Consider the following 22,344-nt stretch of genomic DNA (forward strand, 5'->3'; position numbering starts at 1 on the left):
TTTTCTTGTAATGTTTTGCGGTTGCTTTTGAGTTTTGAGGTGGCTTAGGCAAGATCCAACACATAAAATAATAGTTAGATATGTTGGGTGTCTGGTGGATTGTCAAAACTGAGTTGTTAAGGACATGCAAACCGACGAGAGCAGTTGCTATATATGAAGTGAGTTGTTACGTTGAGGACAACAAATTATGAGATTAAATAGCATGCAAGTGTTGATTAATAATTATAATAATGGTCCAAAGCATGGACAACTAGAAGAGAGGAATAAAGAAAAGAAGAAGACCATTAATTCTAATGAATAATAGTTTATATTTGATATGTAATTCGTTTTATATTATTTGATTGTATTAATCTGAAATCAAAGGCTTAACCCTAGCTACCATTTTATCAACATCTACCATTATACTCTTCACACTTTCAATCATAAATAATGGAAGACCCGATTAGTTGATTGCACGGCAAAGGAAGTTAGCAAAAACTTACACATTGCAATTATTTTTTCTTCACCAAATCTTCTTTACTTGACAAAATACTTTTTTAGAGCATTTATATGCAATATATAGGTGTTAGTTTAATGCTGAAATTTTTATTTTTTATTTTTTAAAAATAAAGTGAGCCGGCCAGGGGCATATTGTCCCATGAACCATTCCATTTCCATTGGACCTCCAAGAAGGCGATAGCAAGTGAAGAGAGCTTTTCCCAACCAATTAAAGTTCAAAACGCTAAGAACAACTAACAACTATTGAAGTTGAGACATCACATCTATCTAGATATCTTGTAAATAAAAAAAATCATTCCATTGGGGAATTAAGAAGCAATCGTCACATCTATCTAGAAACCTTGTAAACAAAAAAAAAATCATTCAATTGGGAAAGAAGCAATCGATATAAGTTATCCAATGAACCAGATCATCAATCATCAACTGATTTGTCCAAACCATTTGAATTCTACTAAGAAGATAAGACCAAAGGCCCTATTTAGTGTTTGCTTGGCAGGGAAAAAAGGATAATGATTAGAAGAGGGGAAAAAATGGAGGGAGAAAAAATCTCTCGTGTTGACTCAGATAAATAGTAAATAGGGGAGGGAAGAAATCAATAAAAGTTGTTTAGTTGGCACATGCCAATCATTCAAGCTATTGGTCAGCAAATGTGGAGAGGCAAGCTTTCTTTCACAAACACTTGATTTTGACTATTTGGAGAGTACAAAAGAAAGAGGAGAGAAAAACTGTACGATTATCTTCTCTTTTCTCCCTCCCATTTTTTCTCCAGGAAAGCAGGAAAAGAACCACTAGAACCAACTTTCTCTTCTCCCGATTTCTTGATTCTCAATTTTCTTCACATTTTGTTGGATGATCTCCCACTTCTATCCTTAGGCATTTGCCATGATTTTCTTGTGCTAGTTTGGCTCCTTCAACATCATGTTACAAGGAATCCAAAACTTGCTGTCTTATTTTGTAGGCATGCTCAGATGGTTACTAACAACACTTATTTGGCTTTGATTAGTCTTTTGTATAACTCTTGTCAAAATGGCTACTATTATTTGGTCTATCTGATATTCCCTGATTTATTCTAGCTATATATTTTACGCATCATTAGAAATCAAGGTTAATTATATCATTGGGGTATACATGAACACCTAGTATTGGAGGGGTTATGCAAAAGTGATCTCTTGCATGTGAAGAAAACAATAAAAGGGATTTGCATGAAATATGACATTCATGAGCAAAAAACATAAATTGTCTTAATTTTTCAAAGATATTTTGCTTATGGGATTGCCACTTATTCATGTATTTGAATTATTAGTCTTGGATTTTAATCAGGTGCTTTAACTGTAAAAGAATTTGCTCAGGTTAACCAAGTCCTGCAAGTTGCTCAAAAATATCAAACAGCTGTAACTGAAAATAGTAGCACCGGAATTTCACATCAAGATTTGCAGTCCAGCTGCAATATGTAAGCCAAATTATTCATGCATGAAGTTATTCTGAGCCTTGTGCTAAAATTCTGTGTTTGACCAGCCAGCATTAAATGGATATTCAAATAATGATATCTATGATTCATGATGAAAAACCTCTATACTAATTAATTAGAGTTAATTGTGTAATGATTGTATCATTCATGGTTCTAGCCTAGATATTTATAGACACTGGTCCTAGACTGAACTGCTATCGATGGGTTTGAACTGTATTGACAGTTTGACACACTAGTTTTAACCAAATTGTATTAGTGCCAGGGAAAATAAGACCAATGCTACTGAAATTAAGCCACCAAGCTACTTAATGCTCGCAAGAGTCTCTATCCAAATAGGACACTATGATAACTACTGATACTATAAGTTTGCACTCCAATGCTTATATGATTAATTAGGACATCAGTTGAATCTTGAAACAAGACTTTATGTTCGCTAGAAATGAATCTCTAGTCAACTAATGATGCATTAATCGACTGAATTATCATTCATCAAAATAGAACCTTTTTGTTTGCGAGCAGGAATCAACTTCTTGGTTGACTCTAAGAGATCTATGCAACGCCCAAAATACATGTAACATATAGTCTCTCACAACTCGCATGCTAAGAGATCTTAATTCTAGGACTTCTTGTGTGCTATGTATCCAATCAACCTCGAGACCACTTGAACTTTTTATGACCACTTGAATTTTTATGTGCCAACACATGTTGGATTTTCCTTTTCCAGCAACCAAATGTTTGGTCATCTCAACCCACTTGGATTTCATTCATTGCTCCTGCACTTGAACTTCTTATCCACTTGCAATATCAATGCCAAGTATCTTGCTCCTGCACTCTTGAGACACACCATCAGTGACAACAATGTGAACCTAATTTAAACCCATTATCAAATACATCAAAACCATATGGTCGAACTGGACCACTTGAGGTATGATTGCATCGTTTCTATTGCTTTCTATAGGGTTGTGGTGCTGTTGAGATACTAGTTTCTAGTGATGCAATACATCTCTATCACCAGCTATTAGAAAATAGAAACACAAAAATCACTTACATATCTCCAAAGCAACAAAGAAGAGAAAGACACAAAAAAACAGGGGCTAAAGTTGAAGAAGAGTCAATGTTTATGTACTTCAAAATGTTCCTGCACTCACAGTCGCACAAATCAATTTCAGTTGTGTACTTGTCAATCCTACATAGGCATATACACTTGGTTGGAATTTGCTAGGTTAGTTCGATAAAATATATACCTGACTCAGCAGGTTTAAAAAAGCCACTGCTTTACTGCATGGCTTTTCATAAATCACCTCAGTGTGGGATTGTTGCTCTTGCAGCTTGTGCCCTTGGCAGGGTCAAATTGCCCTCGCACCTGGTGAGCTGACATCAGGTCGCATAGTGCATCAATCACTTTCCACTCAACAGCTTTCCTCTCATGTTGAACTATGAAATTATAAGCTGTCCTCAATCCCATGTTAATTACCTTGTTCGTTCAGTTTGTTTGCTAGAATTGTACTTTTTTTTAGCTTGGGAGGTGGGACTATTCAAGTACATAATATTCAGGTGCTAGGTGGCTGCTGATACATCCTCTTTCTTGCTGCCTTTGTCTTTTCGTCTTTTTTTTTTTTTTTCCTTTTTTCCCCATTGAGTACAGTTTTTCCTGAGTTCCTTTGGAAATTAATGAATTGATTGTGGTAATTACTTGTTATGGTCCACTGTTCTTTCATTGTATGATGACTCCAGTGTATTGTGCTTATGCTAAACAAACCTGTCAACATGTCTGTGTCACCCAATCCTCTTATTCTCACTATAAAACTCAAGTCTTAAGGCACATGTTGTGGTTGGCATACACCATTTTTTGTATGTGACTGTAGGATTTACTTCTTGTAAGATATCTTGAATGAAAACTTAAATTCGAAGACCATTATCTACCGAACCAAAGCAGCACCTGAATCCATAAACAATTAAAAAGATTGTGAGAGGTTAATAGGTTTGAGTACTTGAAGCTGAACACAACAGTTGTATGAAGGAAATGAGAGAGAAGGTTACTATCATAAAGATGAAGAGGGGCAAATGTCAACTGTTGGCTAAAAATGTTTGTTTTAAGTATTTTTTTTTAATTCATATCCAATGATTAAAGAAACCATTAGGTTATGCATACTGATCCATGCCAGATGATATGCGGTTCTTGAAAGACCATAATGCTGTGCCTCGTCATTTCAGACAGTGAAATCCCAGCTCAGGTGCCTTTGGCTGAGTGGAACACAGATCATCGTAGAAGAAGTAGCTTTCTCAAGAAGTTTGATTTCTACATCAAGCAGAGAGCTTAATGCTCAATATGTGATGGAAATTGATTACTGATTTATCTTAATTATTTGTATGCTATCTTGTCTGGTTGTGAAAGCTGCATTTAGTATATGACACTTATGACAAAAGCATAAGCTTATGAATACTCTATGAGAAGATTATGATGCACACACACATAATAAACTCAACAGAAGCTAGGTAATGACAAATTTAGATCTATGTTAATGCATAACCCTTCATCGAGGACATTATTTCTTAAATCCTTTGGTAAGCTCGTTTGACATGAATCAGCACTGTTTCTGTCTGTATGATATAAATGTTATCACCGTGCATATCACATCAGATGCTTTTCTTATTTGCCTGACATTTCTAGGCCTTGGTTTATGGTTGTCTTAGGTTTGCGGCAGCCGGTAGACAGCTAGCGAGAAATTTGGATTCACAATCAGTAAATGAGTTGGGGTTCTCAAAAAGATTTGTCCGGTGCTTGCAGGTAATTCATGATTCATTTTTTTCCATTCATTCAATGGTGATTGTTTTCTTGCTTTTTCAGATAGCTGAAGTTGTTTGTAGCATGAAGGACCTGATTGATTTTAGCCAGGAGCAGAAGGTTGGAGCAATCGGTACGCGTTATATAACGACACAGATTTTATCCCAATTAAAATAGTATTTGAAGATCTGAATCATATAATGGGTGACAAGAGAATCATATCGGATACAAAATTATGCTAACATAGAAATTTCATTACATTGCTAGCATTCTCTTTATACAATCAGGGCAACTTGCACATAAATCTTTTGCTTGTGCCATAGATGCGTTCCGTTTAACTCATATCGGTTTGCGGTTTAAATATCAACTCCAAAATACAGCAACTCTGTTGTATAATGTAACCTACAAGTTGTTTTGAACATTGTGGCCAATATGTATTTATTTATTTTGTAGAGAGTTTGAAGAACTATCCAAGACATGCTGCTGCGAAGCTCCAGAAACTGAAGGTGGAGCCGGAGGTGCTGATGAGTGCTCATTGTTCGATAGGCGAACAATCTCTGCACCATCCAGGCCTAAGCAGTTACATAAACAAAAATCTCACAGCTGGCCAAGTTTTAACCGACAGCCAGCAGAACAATTACCAGAGTTTGCTGAGGAATCCTACTGATTTGAAGCTAAGTATGTTCTATCAGGATGCTTTGAGTTCTCCTAGAGGTTCCAAACACACACAGCCCGCATCGATCCAGGGTTCTGCCTCGTCTTCCCTGACCGATGCATCCGCGAATAAGTTACCTGGACAACAGCCACCACCATTTGATGGTAGCATACTGCAGCACAGTGACTCACAGACCCTGCAGATAAACCAACACTTGCCGCAGCATGTGCTTCAGCAGATGCTGCATGAATTGAGGAACAAGAGGACTGAACATCAATCCTTGAGTTATCCGAATGCAACTGGTAATCACACACCTGGAAATCTAATCGCCGGCGGCAGCACTTCACTCCGGATGGGTGCCGGAGGAACCAGAAATGGAATAGAGGTGCAAAGTATGTCTAGTAACCTGGCAGCACAAAGCAGAAGCAACAGTTTCAAATCCACTGCCTCAGCCAACAACCCTTCCATCGGCAGCAGTAATACAAACTTGAGATCGGACTTGCCTGAGAATTTGGATCTGCAAGAATTCGATGGCCTACCGGGCAAGAATTCTTGGCGGACGACATACTTGACGGGGAATCTCGGCGGCGACGTCGGCTATGGTTGGAATGCGGAAGTTGTGAATGATGAAAAAACATCATGACAATTCTGAAGTGCAGCTTGTAGATTGCAGCAATGTCTTATGCACAAATTAAAGTGTTATTTTCTTATTTTTGGCATATTTAGATTGTTTTTGGAAGGGAATCTACTGTTTTAATGAAGTTAAAGGAATTTTATTTTATTTTCTGATCAAGAAGTTATTTCATCTCTATTTTTTTAATTATTTTTCAACATTGGTATATATACATATAAAGGTCTACTTCAAAAAAAGGTGAAATCTGTCATTCCAGCGGTTTTACACGGTGACTTCATGATCATCTATAAGAAGGTAAATCGAAAAGTTACAGTTAACTATTATAGGGAGGGTATTACTTTGGCTTCGTTAAGATTTGATCTTTGCTCACTTTAGCAAGTCCATCCTATAGTAACCAACTTAATCATTTTCCGAGGGCTACATATAAAGGTGAACAATTAGCCCTTCAGTGTAGTTAATGATTTATGCCTACATTTTGTGGATACAATTATAGTCGTCAATTTGGGTTGGACTTGTCCGATTAGTCTGCTCTGCCAAGCAATTTAGACAGGTTGGGTTGAAATTTTATTAACTCATTCTAAAATGAGTTCAGATGGGTTGACCCGTCTAGGCTTGTGACCTGCGTGGATTGATCCACAAGTTGAGAAAGTTTATTTATTTTTTTAAATTTTAAAATTAAAGTATAAAACTCAATAGATTAGTGAGTTTGATCTGTTTAAATCATAATTTAAATTTAAAAATTTTAACTTAATCAATTTAAATGGTAATCCAAACTTAAAATTTTTAATTATTTTTAATATATTTTTATTTTTTATAGACCCATGAGTTAGCCCGCTTAACCCGCAATCCACCTTGAATTGGGTTGGATTGGAGATTTCTCAACCTGTCAAGTTGATGGGTCGGCCCGTTTTATCCGTCATAGATTAATCTATTTAGCAGCTCTAGACAAAATGTACATGCTAAATTTTTTATTATTATTTTATGAGAAATTATATTATGCCAAGTAATTAACTTGTTAATATTTCTTGAAAAACAAATGATTGCCTTCTAGAAAGTTTTTTTAATATCATTAAAAATTTCATGTTGATTTGTGAATCATTTTTGTGTAGTTAATTTATAAATCATTTTGTATTCAAAAAATTGAAAGTTTTATTTTTTTCTAAAAATATTAATTTTAATGAAATATTAAATAGCAAGTTAATTTATGATGAAATATTAGATGATGCAAGCTATTTCGAAATTCCATTTGTAGTCTTAACATAAAAAACTATCTATTTAGATGTAAAAAATTCATTTAGAAGTTTTAGCTAAAATTTTTATATAATTATTTTTTTAATCGTGTCATCATTATAAAAGTATGAATAAACTCCAATAGTGTTATAAAATATATTTATCTATTTAGAGTTTTCAACAGATAAAATTATCCCAAACAGTTAGCCTAATTAGATCTAATTATTATTACCACTAAAGTAAATCAAAAAAACATAAATAGATACTAACGGATAATCCAATATCATTAAATTTTCAAACTTTTTATCAAATTTATGAACTTATCATTAAATTTTCAAACTTTTTATCAAATTTATGAACAAACACTACGTTGGATATTTTCTTTTGTCTCTAAGATAAATTCCTTTCAAATTATTATGACATTGATTATCTATTTTAATTTAAAATTATAATAAATAAATACGAAAATAACGTTTCAAAATAGAGATTAACAACTAAAAAGATTTTCCTCTAATAATAATGAGCACTTATATGCAAGTTCAAAAATTCCATATACTGATGGAGTAATGTGCAATAATAATAAATACAAGGGCGTACACATAATTTACCTTGTTTTTATAAAATATTTGGACTACGATAAAACTTTTGAAAGTAGATTGAACACCAACTAATTATAACAAGTGAAAATACATTTTACCCCCCTAAAAATATAAAATCATGTCTACGACAGAATAAATTATCAACTAATGATAAAACTAAACTAATGTGGATCAACTAACTCATGTATTACGATAAAGCGAATAAAATTTATTTAAATGTAGATGAAGATATGTAAACGATCGAGCCCAATAAGTACAAATAATATCATTTACAAAGTCATAGTGATCTCCATCATATACGGCAAAGTAGCATTTGGGTATAGAATAGTGATACAGGATTAGAGTTACTCTGTGACTTGGTGTTGGAGCTGGAACATGACCCTTAGTTTTGTACATTTAGTAGTAGTTAATCAATCCCAGCGATTTGTATTTACCTGTCGGCATGTGTGTTTGTGTCTCAACCGTAGGTCGGGGATGCATATCGATCATCGTGTGCTCGGCAAATGGAAAATACATGTGATGCTATAACTTTGAATGTTGTTTCCAAGGGAATCCGCCTTCAAATGCATGCTCCAACACATCCTCTATTCGCTTCACGAGCAGTATCTGTCGAAAATTAGAGCAACCGTCTTATTATATCACACAGCTTTATGCGAGATTGAGTTATTTGAGATTTCGATAAGTTGTATCACGATACAATGTCGCCTATCCTATGAATTTATAACCTCAAAATGCCAATGCGCGCATAGTTACCTCCATGCTGGAAAGAATTGGGGATGGAACTTCAGTCAAGTCCTTCAGATTTCGTTCGGGCAATATAACTCGTTTGATGCCATAACGATGCGCGGCCAATACCTTGGTTCATATAAAAACGGAATTAACGTCGCCAGATGAAAGCTTAACTTTACACAAGGAAAAGATGCATTTAGTAGCACCTACCTTATCTTTGATACCACCCACAGGTAATACAAGACCTCTGAGTGTCATCTCTCCAGTCATTGCAGTATCTGCTCTAACTTTTCTTTGACTAAACAATGATACTAATGAAGTCACTAAAGTAACTCCTGCCGAAGGTCCATCCTTGGGCACAGCACCGGCGGGAAAATGGATATGAATATCTTGATGTTCTAATATATTGATTTCGCCAGCAAGGGGCGGCTTGAGATTTGCCGCTCTCGCCCTCACCTGTTCATGTAGAAGCAAGCTTATGCCAACATGAGTCCTGAAACTTATTATGTTTATGTATCAAGTAATGGTTGGCACTTGCAAACAGAAATAGACAGACACAAAACTTAGCAGTAACAGAGTTATAATATACTTCCTTCAGTTCCACAAAGATTACCAAAAAGAGACTGTTACAGGTTTCATTTGTTTCTATTTCTTGGCTTCATGCAGAACTTGCTGTTTAACTTGCAGCCTATAGTGAGAATGGGGGAGATGAAATAAATGTGTCAAAAAGATATAATAGTTGTCGCAGACAAAACTTGGTCCTCATATGCAGCACCATTTTCGCAATGGAGATATGTCAATGATGGCAGAATTTTTAATAGCTTAACACAGTGACACTATAAGGCTTGCAAATAGTCATTCTATCATGGTGCGCCTTCTATAAGCCATCCCATGGTCATTCCGAGTGACTTAGGGTATCCAAAAGTTGAATATGTGAAGTAAAGAAAGTTACGAGTACAAATAATTACAGTTCCAACTGAACTAAGTATATAATTTGCTGATTAAAACGTCAACTTAAGTACTAATGAGGAAAATATAGCACGTAAAGATTGCAAACAAAAAATTGTGGCATAGGAAAACAATGCATGAGAACTAGCAGGTAAAACAAAGGAGGAACAGCTTTACCCATGTAAGAGCTATTTGAGCTGATTCTTTAATAACATCACCAAGTTGTCCTGTAAGCTGCAAGTCACCCTTGCCCACCATTGCTGTGGCTTCAACAAATTGAACCTCTCCACCGAAGGATGTCCAAACAAGCCCAACAGATACTCCTGGAGTAGCTACTCGTTCAGCAGTTTCATTGTCATCATATCTGGGAGGCTGCAGTTTCCAAATTGGTCCTGTCTTAGTATCTTTTGTATGACATACTAAAATTAATTCCATAAATATTACCAAAAAATTTTCCTTGAACTTAAGGTATAAATCACTACCCCAAGCACTTTTTCCAGCATAGATTCGTCTACCACCAGCACCGAGGCACTTGCGAAAGAATTAGATATCACTCGTCTATTGTCGTTCATAGGAATAACTTCCATTTCAACTTCAGCACCATCAGCAAGTCTTGTGTCGAGTAAGGTAGTTGTCATTGGCTGCACATCTTTGCTAAACTGAATGTTACAATCCTGCTCGGCAACCATAACCGCAGCTGCACGAGCCAGGGCAGATAAGTTCCTTTCCAGGTTACGTACACCAGCTTCTCTAGTGTATCTCTGAATTATTAACTTCACCATATCCTGCCCATCAGTTTTAGAACTAAATCATCAACTTAAAATCCTTTTAATTGCCAACATAGCTACTCAGTGTGCGTGCAAATGATTTCAAGCAACATCCATCAATAAAGTTTGGTAAAAGAAAAAAAAAGGAATCAAAGAACAAAAGGATCAAAATTCCCCCACAATTTTCTATCACTAACATTGATGCTTGCCTTTAGGAAGTATTTAAAGTAGAGAAAAAAGTATTAATAAACAAGTATCACACATTAAATATGAGGAAAGACACAGAGAGACCTCAACAAACATAGCAAGTACCGAATCAGGATATAGTTTAGAACTGAAGCTTTCACGTTTCAATGTGATAGTGCAGTCACCCTATTTTGATATTAGATGACTTTTCAATCTACATAGACTTCTTGGAAGTTGATATGTATATAGTTATTCACTGAATTCCAGATACTTCATGAGAATCTCAATTAAATCTCTCTTTTTTTTTTTGCCTAAGACAAGCCAGGATGGTGCAAGACCATTTCTGGTGGTCTATACTTCAGCTTTCCATCAAGATTTAGCTATGCTAAATCTCTCTCAGCAAGCCATGGTTGGCCAGATCTTCCTCAAATATATAGGAATTGCATGGTCCAGCCAATATAGATCACCTTGAGGAGCATACTGTATAAGAAAGTTTCTTGATTTTTGTTTTGTTCAGTCTAATATTTCAGGGTTTTCTCTTTAACCCATCATAAAAATATTTTACCATTCTAGTTTGCTGATGAGGTGGTCTATATCCGCAAAGAAAAAAATATATATAATTCTGGATACATATAGTAAACAATAAAGCAGCGCATGTATAGGCCTACAAAAAAATTTTGAGATGCTCTTTCACATGTATATTTTTGTCCATTAGATTTCAATCAATCACACTTATGGTTGGGCATGTGGAGGAACAAATGACACTAATAATATCTTAGAATAGTACTCTCAAACTTTTAATATCTCTGTTGCCTAACTATGGAGTGGAATGATTTCTGATTGTTAAAAACTGTTCATTTCTCAAAAAACTATTGAACATGACATTTATGGATAGTTCAGTTAATATTTTGTCAAAATAAATCACCATGATTGAAAAGTATTAGTGATAACATGATATGTATTAATAAATTGCAGAAAGAAATATATTGTACTACTTCATGCATTTGTACCTCAGGTATTTGAAGAAATTCAGAGCTTAATCCATGCTGCTCTAACACACGCGGTATAAGATGCTTCATGGCTATCTTTAGCTTTTCTTCAGGTGTATATCCAGGAAGTTCAATGACTTCCATTCGATCTAAAAGTGGTGGGGGAATCGGTTGAACTCTATTTGCAGTTGCAACAAAAATAATTTTTGATAGGTCGAAGGGAACATTCAAATAACTGAAGTTAAGTCAAGGAATTTATTGGAACCATAACAAGAAAATAGACATATGCAAGCCGAATTAATAAATAAATTTCTAACATTCAAATAACTGAAGTTAAGGAATTTACTGGAATCGTACCATGGTAACTGACATAGGCTAACCTAATTAATAAATAAATTCCTAAGACTCCATAATTTTATACCTTTACCACAAAAGATGATTGAAGGAGATGAAAATATTTTCCGTAAAATAGTGCACAAATCTTCTTACACGATTTTAGTTTGGGACAAAGAGACTCCAAGAAAAAAAGTAATAAATTTAATATACTATTGCTTGGCAGATTGCAGCTTCTCGATGAAAAAGGTAGTTTATGTTATACCCTTAGCATGCATTTCGCAATGCTGATTTCTTATCAAAATCTCATTACAAACTGGAATCAGGAAACCCAGTTTCACGAATAGAGAAGATTAGAAAAGAAACCAGCCAAACAAAATATAAGTGCTCAGGACAATAAAAAAAACAAAAAAAAAAGAAGCAAACAATGCATAATAAATTAAACACCGCAAAGTACTATAATCAACAACCAAGTTCATATCAAGCACCATATTAGCAAAATCCAATAAACATAAACAAATTTGGATTCTAGTGATAAATATAAATATATTAGGGATACTGATCATTGAAAGTTTTGTTCTGCTCAGGATCAAGAACTTCCAATAATGCTGATGCTGGATCTCCACGAACGTCAGAACCAGTTTTATCAATTTCATCAAGCAGCATTACTGGATTGCTAACAGCAACTCTCTGCAATGGTAAGAGATACAAGAATGTGTAGAATGTTGGCTGAAATAGCTTCCACAAGTTAAGAAAAGGAAAGAAATCACCATGACAACCAAAATGGTAACAAAATATGTTAGACGAAGAAAATTTTAGATAAAAGTAAATTGCTTAACAAATAAATCTCCTAACTAATGTGTTGGCAAAAAAGATGCCATGATTGTTCATCAATATTTATTTCTCCAAAAATTCCCCACCACTAATTAGGTCTAACAAAAAATAAGAACTAGAGAAGCTTTATCTGTCACTGTTACTAAGAACATTCACAAAGAAGAAATATGAAATGATAAAATACAATCAAAGCTTAGTAATCAATCATAAAGAACAATGAATGTTTCTTTTAGAAAGGCACCTCAACAAAGGTAATAGAATAAAAAAGATGCTTTAACCAAATAAATCAACCAATCAAGCACTACAAATGTATAAGAGAAAACCTTCAATCCATCAATAAGGCGCCCTGGCATGCTACCAATATATGTCCTCCGGTGACCTCTGATATCAGCTTCATCCTTGACACCACCAAGAGATATCCGTACAAATTTTCTGTTTAGAGCAGTAGCAATTGATGATGCTAATGACGTCTTTCCAACTCCAGGTGGCCCAACAAAACAAAGGATTGGGCCTCGGGCATCTGGTTTAAGCTGCAATTACATTAATTTTCATCATTTACTCTATTCCATTATTTTTCATCAACTGTTCTATTTCTTAATTCAATCTATAATAAAAGAAAACAAAAGTTAAAAAGAGAAATGTAGAGATTTTACCTTTCTAACAGCAAGATACTCAATTATCCGTTGCTTAACTTTAACTAACCCATAGTGATCACGGTCAAGACTCTCTTTGGCAGCTTTTAGGTCAAGTTCAGGTTCTTCACTAACATTCTGCCAAGGAAGATCTGCCAAAAGTTCTAAATATCCACGTGAGCTACTATATCCAGGCTGCTGAGGCTGCATTTTTCTCAGACGCCTGCAAGCAAACTGACAAGGTTAGACTTTTCACACCACAAACTTGACAGTAGCATTCATATCTGGATAGAAAGGATCCAACACCCAAATGATAACTATCCAAACAAAAGAGGTATCGTATTGTTAGAGTAGAATCAAAACAGAATGTAATCGCTTGTTCTTTTCATACTGCTATTATTTTAAGCACAATATGTTCAGGAGAAAATGAATATAAATGTGGCATTAAAGTCAATGACAAATATTTTATAGAAGAATCAGAGAACTATTTACAATGCCATACTTGAAGCCCCAATTATGTGGAATTGTCCTAATCTTCGAAGATATGATACATGGGTAAAGCTTATTGTTCCCTTGTCTCATTCAGACCTAGGGCCTATACATCAAAAAGGGCAAAAAGCACCAGTGTGAAACAAATAGATTCTTTGTGTTTGATAGAATTCAAAATCATATGGTGGTACTATCAGATGTTGTGATAGTGTCCTATATGTAGGCCTAATTTTACTCTTTTGGACTAAAATAATACAATTTTCCCCCTGTCAATTTGGTTGGATAAACATCCTTCTCCCACAAGTTCGGTTGGGGATTATCAAGGAGATCAATGCCACATGGAACACTTTTTCAACCACCTTGATGTGGCCCAAGCAATTGATACACATGCCTACTTTAGATGCCTGTCTTCTTTTCAGACATGAAAAGATTCAGTATCATTCCTCTAAAGCTTGCACTATTGTCCAACTCTTGCGACCAATGCCTAATCCATCATCAACTAAAAAAGAATAGTGAAGCCATATATCTCACTCTCATTCTAGATCAGTTACCCTCACTCAATATCCTCTACGAGATCTCAAGTAATTTCAAACTTCACTCAACATTTCATCCAATAGTTTCTCTTCATTTGGGTTACAAGAGAAGGTGTTAGAATGCTAATGTAATTTTTTCTCTGCAGCCTCCACAATTTATCTTTGCATTTTCAAGAACTTCATTTTCTATGGTATCTTCAGTTTAAGAGGAATTAAGGATGAATATTATACTTAAGGAAATTGTATGTTTTTGAAGATCAGATCAACTTGAAAATCTCAGTCCGAACTTCAGTGGATCATGCCACCAAGTCCACTAGCAATGCACCAATAATATGCCTTCGTTATCTTCTTCAATTGTTTTAGTCAATTCTATATCTATGCTCTAGCTTGGGGAAGTAATATATAGGTTTCGCCCACACATTCTGCAATTAGATATTATATTAGATTTGTTCTCTGTTTTGGATGAGAATAATATGGTTTTATCCCTTCAACTCTGTCAAACACAATAAATATTTCCTGTAAAAAGAATAATTTCTTTCATAGGAAAAACACAAATGGTTCTTTTCTCAAAATCTGGTGCACAACTACAGCTTGCACAGGAGATTTGGGTGAGGAAAATGATCTTACTATAGTTCAACTGTGAAAAAGAAAATTACAATATGAAGATCACCTCAGTTCTCTTTGAGCATGCTTCCATACATTAGGAGGCATTCCAGCACTCTGCATTTTTCTCTCCAAGGCAGCCAAATCATCTTCATCATCGTCATTGTCACCAAGCTCCTCCTTAATAGCTCTCATCTAGAGAAGGTTCGAGCATGAGAGAAAAATAAAGGAATTGATCTTGTAAACAGGTAAATAAACTGAGTAACAGACCTGCTGTCTGAGAAGAAATTCTTTCTGTGACTTTGATAACTGGCCCTCTACCTTTTGAGTTATCTTTTCTGCAACACGAATTGACTGTTGAACAAAAAAGGAAATATTATGTAAAAATCACATCATCATCATCAATAAAAAACAGAAATTTTATAATGTAGATATACTTACATACTCCACCCCTTCATGTGCATTGCTTTTTTTTTATCAAAAAGTGGAAACATTATGTTATTAAAAGCAAAAAATGACAAACTTTACCTGCAAGTGTCTGTCAACCAGTTCAGTTGCCTTTGTGATCCGAACTTTCAAATCAACTGAATCCAGCATCGACAATTGCTCTTCAAAGCTTATTTCAAAGCTGGCAACAAAAATGTCTGCCAACCTATGCACTGGAACTGTCTCTAGAAGAACCTTTGTCCTACCAGCAGTTTTCTGCTTCTGAGAGTTGTATAAACAAGGTGAGTAGCATAACAGATAAACTAATCAATTCTACAGAATACGTCTCAAAATAAACTTAAAAGGAGAATTAGAAGGCACTACCAGTTCAATAATATTAGCAAATAGTCATAACAACCGGAAAAAGTGCATAGTGCATTGTAGATAGAAACTTCATAATCAATTGATCTTATAACAAGCAAAAGGATAATGGAAGAATAGTATGGGATAAACAAGGATATGAATGAATGACCTGTGCACCAATACCAATTTGATAGGGTAACTACACATACAAAAAACTTGAGCAATAAGCTATGAGGAATAGGTGTGATTTATAAAATTATGGATTTTAGAAAGGATACCAAGTGGTCTATATTCTAGTTAGTGTAGCTTACTTGAACCACCGCACCAAAGCTTTAGTTTAACCAAAACTTATGTAATATTGGAAATATGTCCTTCAATACAATAGTGTACCTGCTCAAGAATAGAAATTAACTCCATGGCAGCAGCTTTAAATTGGCGAGACAGCAAAATAAGATCTTGATCTTGTTCAGCTTGCTCCAGCTCTAGTAAACCCACAAACATGTTACATAAAACAGTTTTATAACTGAAGAATAATAAGTACACTAACATCATACAATCAAGGATATCGTACTGTGGAGTTTAAAAAGGAAAATGGAATTTAATCTATGGAACATCATCAACAAAAGACAACCAGAATTGAAATATTGTGTGAAAATTCAAGCAACATAAATTTTACATTACGATAAATAGTACAGTTGCTGGAAGTGTTTGACTCATTGTTCACTCTTACCATTATGTTCAAAGGTTGTTATATTAAACTAAAAGATCAAGTTTAAAATTACTGAAAGCTGATCATTGCTAGTGATATAGGTTATGTTGTGTCTTTTGCTATATATTCAATATTTAGAATACACTGTCAGTTAGTAAGCTACATGTCTGCATATCTGGAGGAGAATAAAGGGAGATCCAAATTTTCTAAAAACAAATATGATAATTCAAATTGGCAAAAAAGTCAAATGTTTAAAATAACTTGTTTCACAAAGAATTGATCAAAGGAAACATTCTGAGTCTTAGCCTCTTAGGTAACAATCCCTTAAACAGGGTCTTAAGCACTTAAATAATGATGTATGATCAGGATCTGATGTCTCAAATACTTGAATAATGAAGTATGATCAGGATCTAATTATACAATCTCCAGAGTTGGAGCAATTTTTCTAGATTTTTCTTGTTTTATTATGGATCTGAACCTCTAAGGGAACAAACCCTTAAACAATGGTCTCAAAAACCAAAATTATGAAGTATAATCTGAATATTATATTATCTTCAAGTTTTGTGCATATTTTCTGGGGTAATCTTTCTTCACTTTGTTCTAGAAAGCTACATTACTAAGGAAGTGGCTCAGATACAAGGATCTAACACGGGTATGGATTTAGGTGTGTTGTACCTCATTTTTCTAAAAAAGTTTAGGTCCATAAGTGGGATTTTGTGTCCAACTTCATTTGTCGAACGTACGATGTTGTTATCAGGCAATGATATACACTTAAATCCTTCTAGCTGAGAGAATAGACAAGAGTCATTCTCTTCATTATGCGTCCACCAGAAAAATGACCCAATGGGCAACTATACAAATGATTATTGAAACAGCTTTATGAGAGAACTCAAACGAGAAATAGACATATCTTCATTCACTAGGTTCAATATCAAACCCTTCATGGAGAGTTCAATCAATAATGCAACACAATTGAAGGTCCCAACTTTCATAATAATTGTAAAACCCTTCATGGAGAGTTCAATCAATAATGCAACACAATTGAAGGTCCCAACTTTCATAATATTTGTAAGAAACATGATACAACAAACATATTGTAAATGATTATGGACATAAATGACATAAATCTTGCAACCTCCCACCACAAGCTCATATGAACCTTGTCTAAAAGGTCCAATTTATAGAAACTATGATTCCATATAAATAGAGAAAAAAACTTTCTAAATGGAGACGTGATTGGAGTAAATCCTGTAACTGAATGATAGGTCGCCATACCAGTCTTTGTTAAATCAAGGCGGTTGATACGTGCAACATAATAGGTTCCTCTTGCGCTGAGTTCCTGAACACTAAACCTGCATAATCCCTCAAGAACAACAATGTATGTGACCCTGCCACTTGGTTTTTCAACGCCCCTAGAGAGGTGCAAAGCTCTAGCAGCGACACCCCTGGAAACCAGACCAAGGTTAGTTGAATCACAAAGACCAGCTATAATTATATGGAAGAAATTCATGTACAAAGAACAAGCTTAAGGAGACAGTTGAAGTCAATAAAAGGGAAAAACCAACTCTTTAAAATGTATATATCAATGATTGAAATGCCCAAAATCACTTACATGGCAGAATAGAAAGTAATTGGGAAGAAGTTAATAGAAAACCTTCAATCAAATTTTCTAGTGTTACGTCATAAAATAACTTAATTATTCTTGTTATAAATAAATAGTCCCTTAGTTCCATAAATTTATTGATTTTCTTTCTTGTGAGTTCAGACTTGTATGTATCTGGTGTATTTTTACTATTCTAAAAATTCTGTACATATTTCCTCCCTACTTGGTACCAAAGTAAGTTAATCCATAGTACCATGAATGTTGCATAAGTACTATCATGTTGCTTTAAATTGATTTCTGAAAATAAATTTCATCTTATGCCACAAAGCTCAATTATAAATGTTACTTATTTGACAGGACAACTAATGTAGAAATAAAAAGGACTTACAACATGTTTGTCCCAACTATTTGGGTTCGGCAACACAAATCTTATTAGCTATATGCAAGAGTATATCACTTGTACTATGATGAAACTAAATTGAATTTATAAAAAGTTTCAATGAGAAAAAGAAATGAAAGCATAATTAACATAGATGGACAAAATTCATGAGAACAGTTTCATTTTGAACAATTCAGAAAACAAAATGGAACCGGAAAAATACAACAATAAAAGAAATGAGCGAGTGATTAACATAGATGTGCAGCAAATCATGAGTAACAACATTATATACCTTGGGCATATTATTCAACAAAAAGATATATGACCAAGATATCATTAATATAAAAACAAAAATTTGATAGTTAAAACATAGATGAGATTTAAAAGTCCAATGTGATTGTCATGTGTTGCATAGGATAAAAAATGATGAGACAGTGATATGTCCAACCATACTTTATGAGACAAAAATAATGTGAAAAAAATAGCATAGCAAAGATAAAAAAAAATGTTAAGATGGATGAGTGGAGTTACTATATATATATATATATATATATATATATAGAGTATTTAGAGGCAGCTCAAATAGAAGAAAAATGAGATAAATAAGAAATAAGATAGTAAATACATGTTAAAATAACAATAGATTTTCTATTAGACAAACTGAATAGTTTAGGATTGAAGGTGTAAGAGTAAAGAGAGACTAAAGAAAACTCTATCTAACTAAAAGTGATTTATAAAATATGGATATTACTTGCAATATAATCTTCCAAAGAGTTTAATGATAGGATGATACCCATATAACTTACCCTATAATATTGGGATTGCAACTTGTACATGTGACAAGTTTGCCTTGCCTGAGCCATACTAGCAATATGATTATTGACTGCTAAAATAACATAGAAACTGGATTTTGGATTTAGCATCACATTCTTGTTACCTTAATCATGGCTGTTGATATTCTAAGTTAGCTACTTTTGTATTAAGGCTGATTAAGCAATGCGTCCTTTCCTTTATTGACAAAATCTAAACTGGAATTTGTAAAATAACGAAACACTTAAGTACTAGAGTGTGCCAAAATTTCAACAGGATACAATTTGACATGTTAATCATCATGGCTCACAACCTTTTCACCCTATAAATGCCAGATATAGCTGAGCTCAAATTATGATCTTTTGGAAATATGGTTAGAGATGATGCCTTTAAGGTGAAGATTGTTGATACCTTAACGCTTGAATGATAATACTATTTCCACAGCTATTAGCAAAAGGAACAGAATAATCTTCTTCTACTGCAAACTTCCAATACTTTTTAAAAAGAAATGAAAGAATTGAATGGGATGGTTATTTCTTATATCCACCTGTTATGCCAATGAATAAGTTCCTGTGGGTTCTTCCCATCCTGCTTCTGAGAATCTCCTACAGCATCAGCTGATCGTTTCAGTCCACGCTCCTCGGAATCGCTGCCCATTCCTTCAAAATGGAAAAAACTTGTGATCAAAGCAATTCCTTAAAAGACTTGTCTTGGGACTTGTGCACCAAGTCAAATCACCTGGAGCTATCAGTGAACCCACAGTCGCAGCCTCAGCGTCCCTAACTGGAAGTACACCGATCAAACCCTTATCCTCCTTCTGCCACAATTCTTGCTCTACCAGTTTCACACTGCAGGTAAGCACCAGAATCCCTCGCAATCAATCAAATGATTACCCCCAAAAGAACAAGCTTTCAACAAAATCCGTCCAAAATTAAAGCATCCCGCACAACAATGCAATCAAACAAGGCAATTACGACAAATTCCCCCTTTTCAACAACGCCAAACCAAGATTTCCAACCGACGCGCACTTTTACCCTAATCCCATACTTCTCCTACTAAAAAAAAAGTCTCTTTTCGTGAAAAATCGGATCCTTAATCAGTGGAAGAGAACCGCAAAACCAGGCTTAGGGCGATAAAAGCACAGAACAATCAAGCTACGCTCTATTCTCTTCCCGAAATTACCTGCTCGGAGAAGTGCAGCGGATCCGGATGATCGCTCCGGGCAAGAGAACCTTGTTCCTGAAGGGCAAGATCGCCAGGCGACTCGGGAGCTCCACCTCCTCCATGCTCCGCAGGAAGACGACGGCGATACAAACCGAGGACTTTCTTGGGCGGTCGTTCCCGCGGAGAGAGAAGAGGAGAGGAGAGGAGAAGAGAGGCGTAGCCGAGCTGATTCCTTCCTTCCTCTTCGTGGTCCCTGCGGACTGCGGGGATATAAATTATGATTAAGCGGCGACAGCCAGTGTGGGCCCCTCCGTCGTGGCCAGTGGGGCCCTGCGACCTCTCCCCCGTCCTCGCGGCGCTCCATCTGCCGTCCGATGAGCGGATAACGATCCCTCGGCGCCCCTCGTTCCGGATCCAGAGGATGGAGCCCGCCCGTAACACGGTTCAGGAAAAATAGATTAATCAACCACGTGCTTAATTAACGAAATAAAAAGAATTATGTCTTTTAATTATTTCACAAACGCTGAATAATCAACCATGTGCAACATAAAAATATATATATAGTGATAATAATAATAAAGAACAAATTGCATAATTATATTAGAAAAAAATACAAATTTGACCGACGCTTCTGTGCTTGTTTTTCAATTTTTCTTGTTGCTAACGAAGATAATTATAATTTTTTTAAAAATATCCATTTAAAAAATACCTGCAAATTCAATGAGAACTATTATAATTTTTTTTAAAAAATATTTATTTATTTAATACTTGTGCCATCGTTGACTAAAGGTACTCAGTCAACATAAGAAGGTATCCATTATTCAAACGCATGTGTATTTAAATTAGGAGGCTTTCATTCACCCCATTCACCCTCCATTCTTATCTTCTATGTCTCTTGTATTGAAAAATTAAGAGGGAGTTATGGTTAAGAATTAAATCATCAAATGCATGTTTATAATTTGAATTATAAGCAAATCAACTGTTATTGATATCGCCTTTCGGACGAATCACCAACCACCTGATTGATAGATTGACGATCAAAGTGGTACCCATGGGCAGCGAAGGATGAGACTGAGGGATTCGAAGCCGCTGTTAAGATCTACACAGCAAGAGAAAAAAAAGGATGAGAATGGAGGTCAGGGGGTGCTCTGGTTCAACCGCTCCGACATTTAAGTCAGCTCCTGCACCGGAGAGGGAGAAGAAAATGTGAAAGGAATCAGCGTTTGTGAGTCTATTTGTGTACGCACCTGTATTCGTTCGAGGTAGGAAAGATATATAGATGTATGAAAGAGAATAATGGAGAATTGCCTTATCTCAATTAAAGAGAATATCTCTGAGTGGAGATTTTTATCAGAAAAGATGTCCCATCTGAGTAAGGAGAATATCACATCACCGTCACAATGGCGAAAAGTCTTATCACCCATACCGATATGGCATCAGACTGTGCTATCATGTCGCATTAATGGAGTGATAAGTTACCTGAAATATCATATGATTATAGATGTCCTTCTGACATGGTCTACCTAGCTAAATGAGGGACAACACAAAGTGGAATTGGTTGAGTGTGGTGTATGGTACTGAGGAGGCGGAGCATGGTCAATGGATGATCAACAGAGGGAGTCCGAGTCGAGGTTGATTGAGACGGGCCTTGAGGCCGAGGACTTATGCGGCGGGGAGGAGACTTCGAGAGAGTGACTTGGACTTGGAGCTCAAAGTTAGATGTTGAACCAGACAGAGGTTGGGTGTGAGATCCTAAGCTAAGTCAAATGCCGAGGGAGGTATTGGAGCCCGACTTGAGCCGCCTACCAAGTTAGGGTTCAGTAAAATCATGTTTTCTATTTGATGTGTCATTGAATCGAGACTAGATCTTGACCTTCTGGACTAAGTTATACCGATTCATAACATCAACTTTTGAAATTTGAGGTGAACAAAAGTTCAGTTAAATTAAACAAACCAATCAAATCAATCAAATGTTATT

General features: G+C 35.3%; 2 protein-coding genes across 2 annotated transcripts; one reads left to right on the top strand and one right to left on the bottom strand.

The window, feature by feature from the left end:
- Positions 1-1,847: 1,847 nt before the first annotated feature.
- Positions 1,848-6,187, top strand: LOC141829346 (putative transcriptional regulator SLK2; the record flags this gene model as incomplete). Its single annotated transcript, XM_074716797.1, is given in 4 exon segments — positions 1,848-1,948; positions 4,661-4,754; positions 4,815-4,884; positions 5,205-6,187. Coding segments are annotated over 4 exon segments (1,110 nt in total), but the record flags the coding sequence as incomplete, so codon positions are not given.
- A 1,913-nt stretch (positions 6,188-8,100) lies between these two features.
- LOC141829059 (lon protease homolog 2, peroxisomal) lies at positions 8,101-20,593 on the bottom strand. Its single transcript, XM_074716483.1, has 17 exons — positions 20,385-20,593; positions 19,941-20,050; positions 19,750-19,861; positions 17,686-17,855; positions 16,092-16,183; positions 15,441-15,620; positions 15,183-15,266; positions 14,980-15,107; positions 13,309-13,510; positions 12,979-13,185; positions 12,381-12,511; positions 11,510-11,723; positions 10,029-10,331; positions 9,724-9,918; positions 8,809-9,054; positions 8,623-8,724; positions 8,101-8,475 (listed from the first exon to the last, which is right to left on the bottom strand). The coding sequence occupies exons 1-17, from the start codon at positions 20,486-20,488 to the stop codon at positions 8,392-8,394; spliced, it is 2,664 nt and encodes an 887-aa protein (XP_074572584.1). The 5' UTR covers positions 20,489-20,593; the 3' UTR covers positions 8,101-8,391.
- Positions 20,594-22,344: the final 1,751 nt, after the last annotated feature.

Source organism: Curcuma longa, chromosome 5 (genome assembly GCF_044706935.1).
Source record: "Curcuma longa cultivar G26 ecotype Majalengka, Jawa Barat chromosome 5, ITB_CL_G26_1.1, whole genome shotgun sequence".
Classification (NCBI taxonomy): domain Eukaryota; kingdom Viridiplantae; phylum Streptophyta; class Magnoliopsida; order Zingiberales; family Zingiberaceae; genus Curcuma; species Curcuma longa.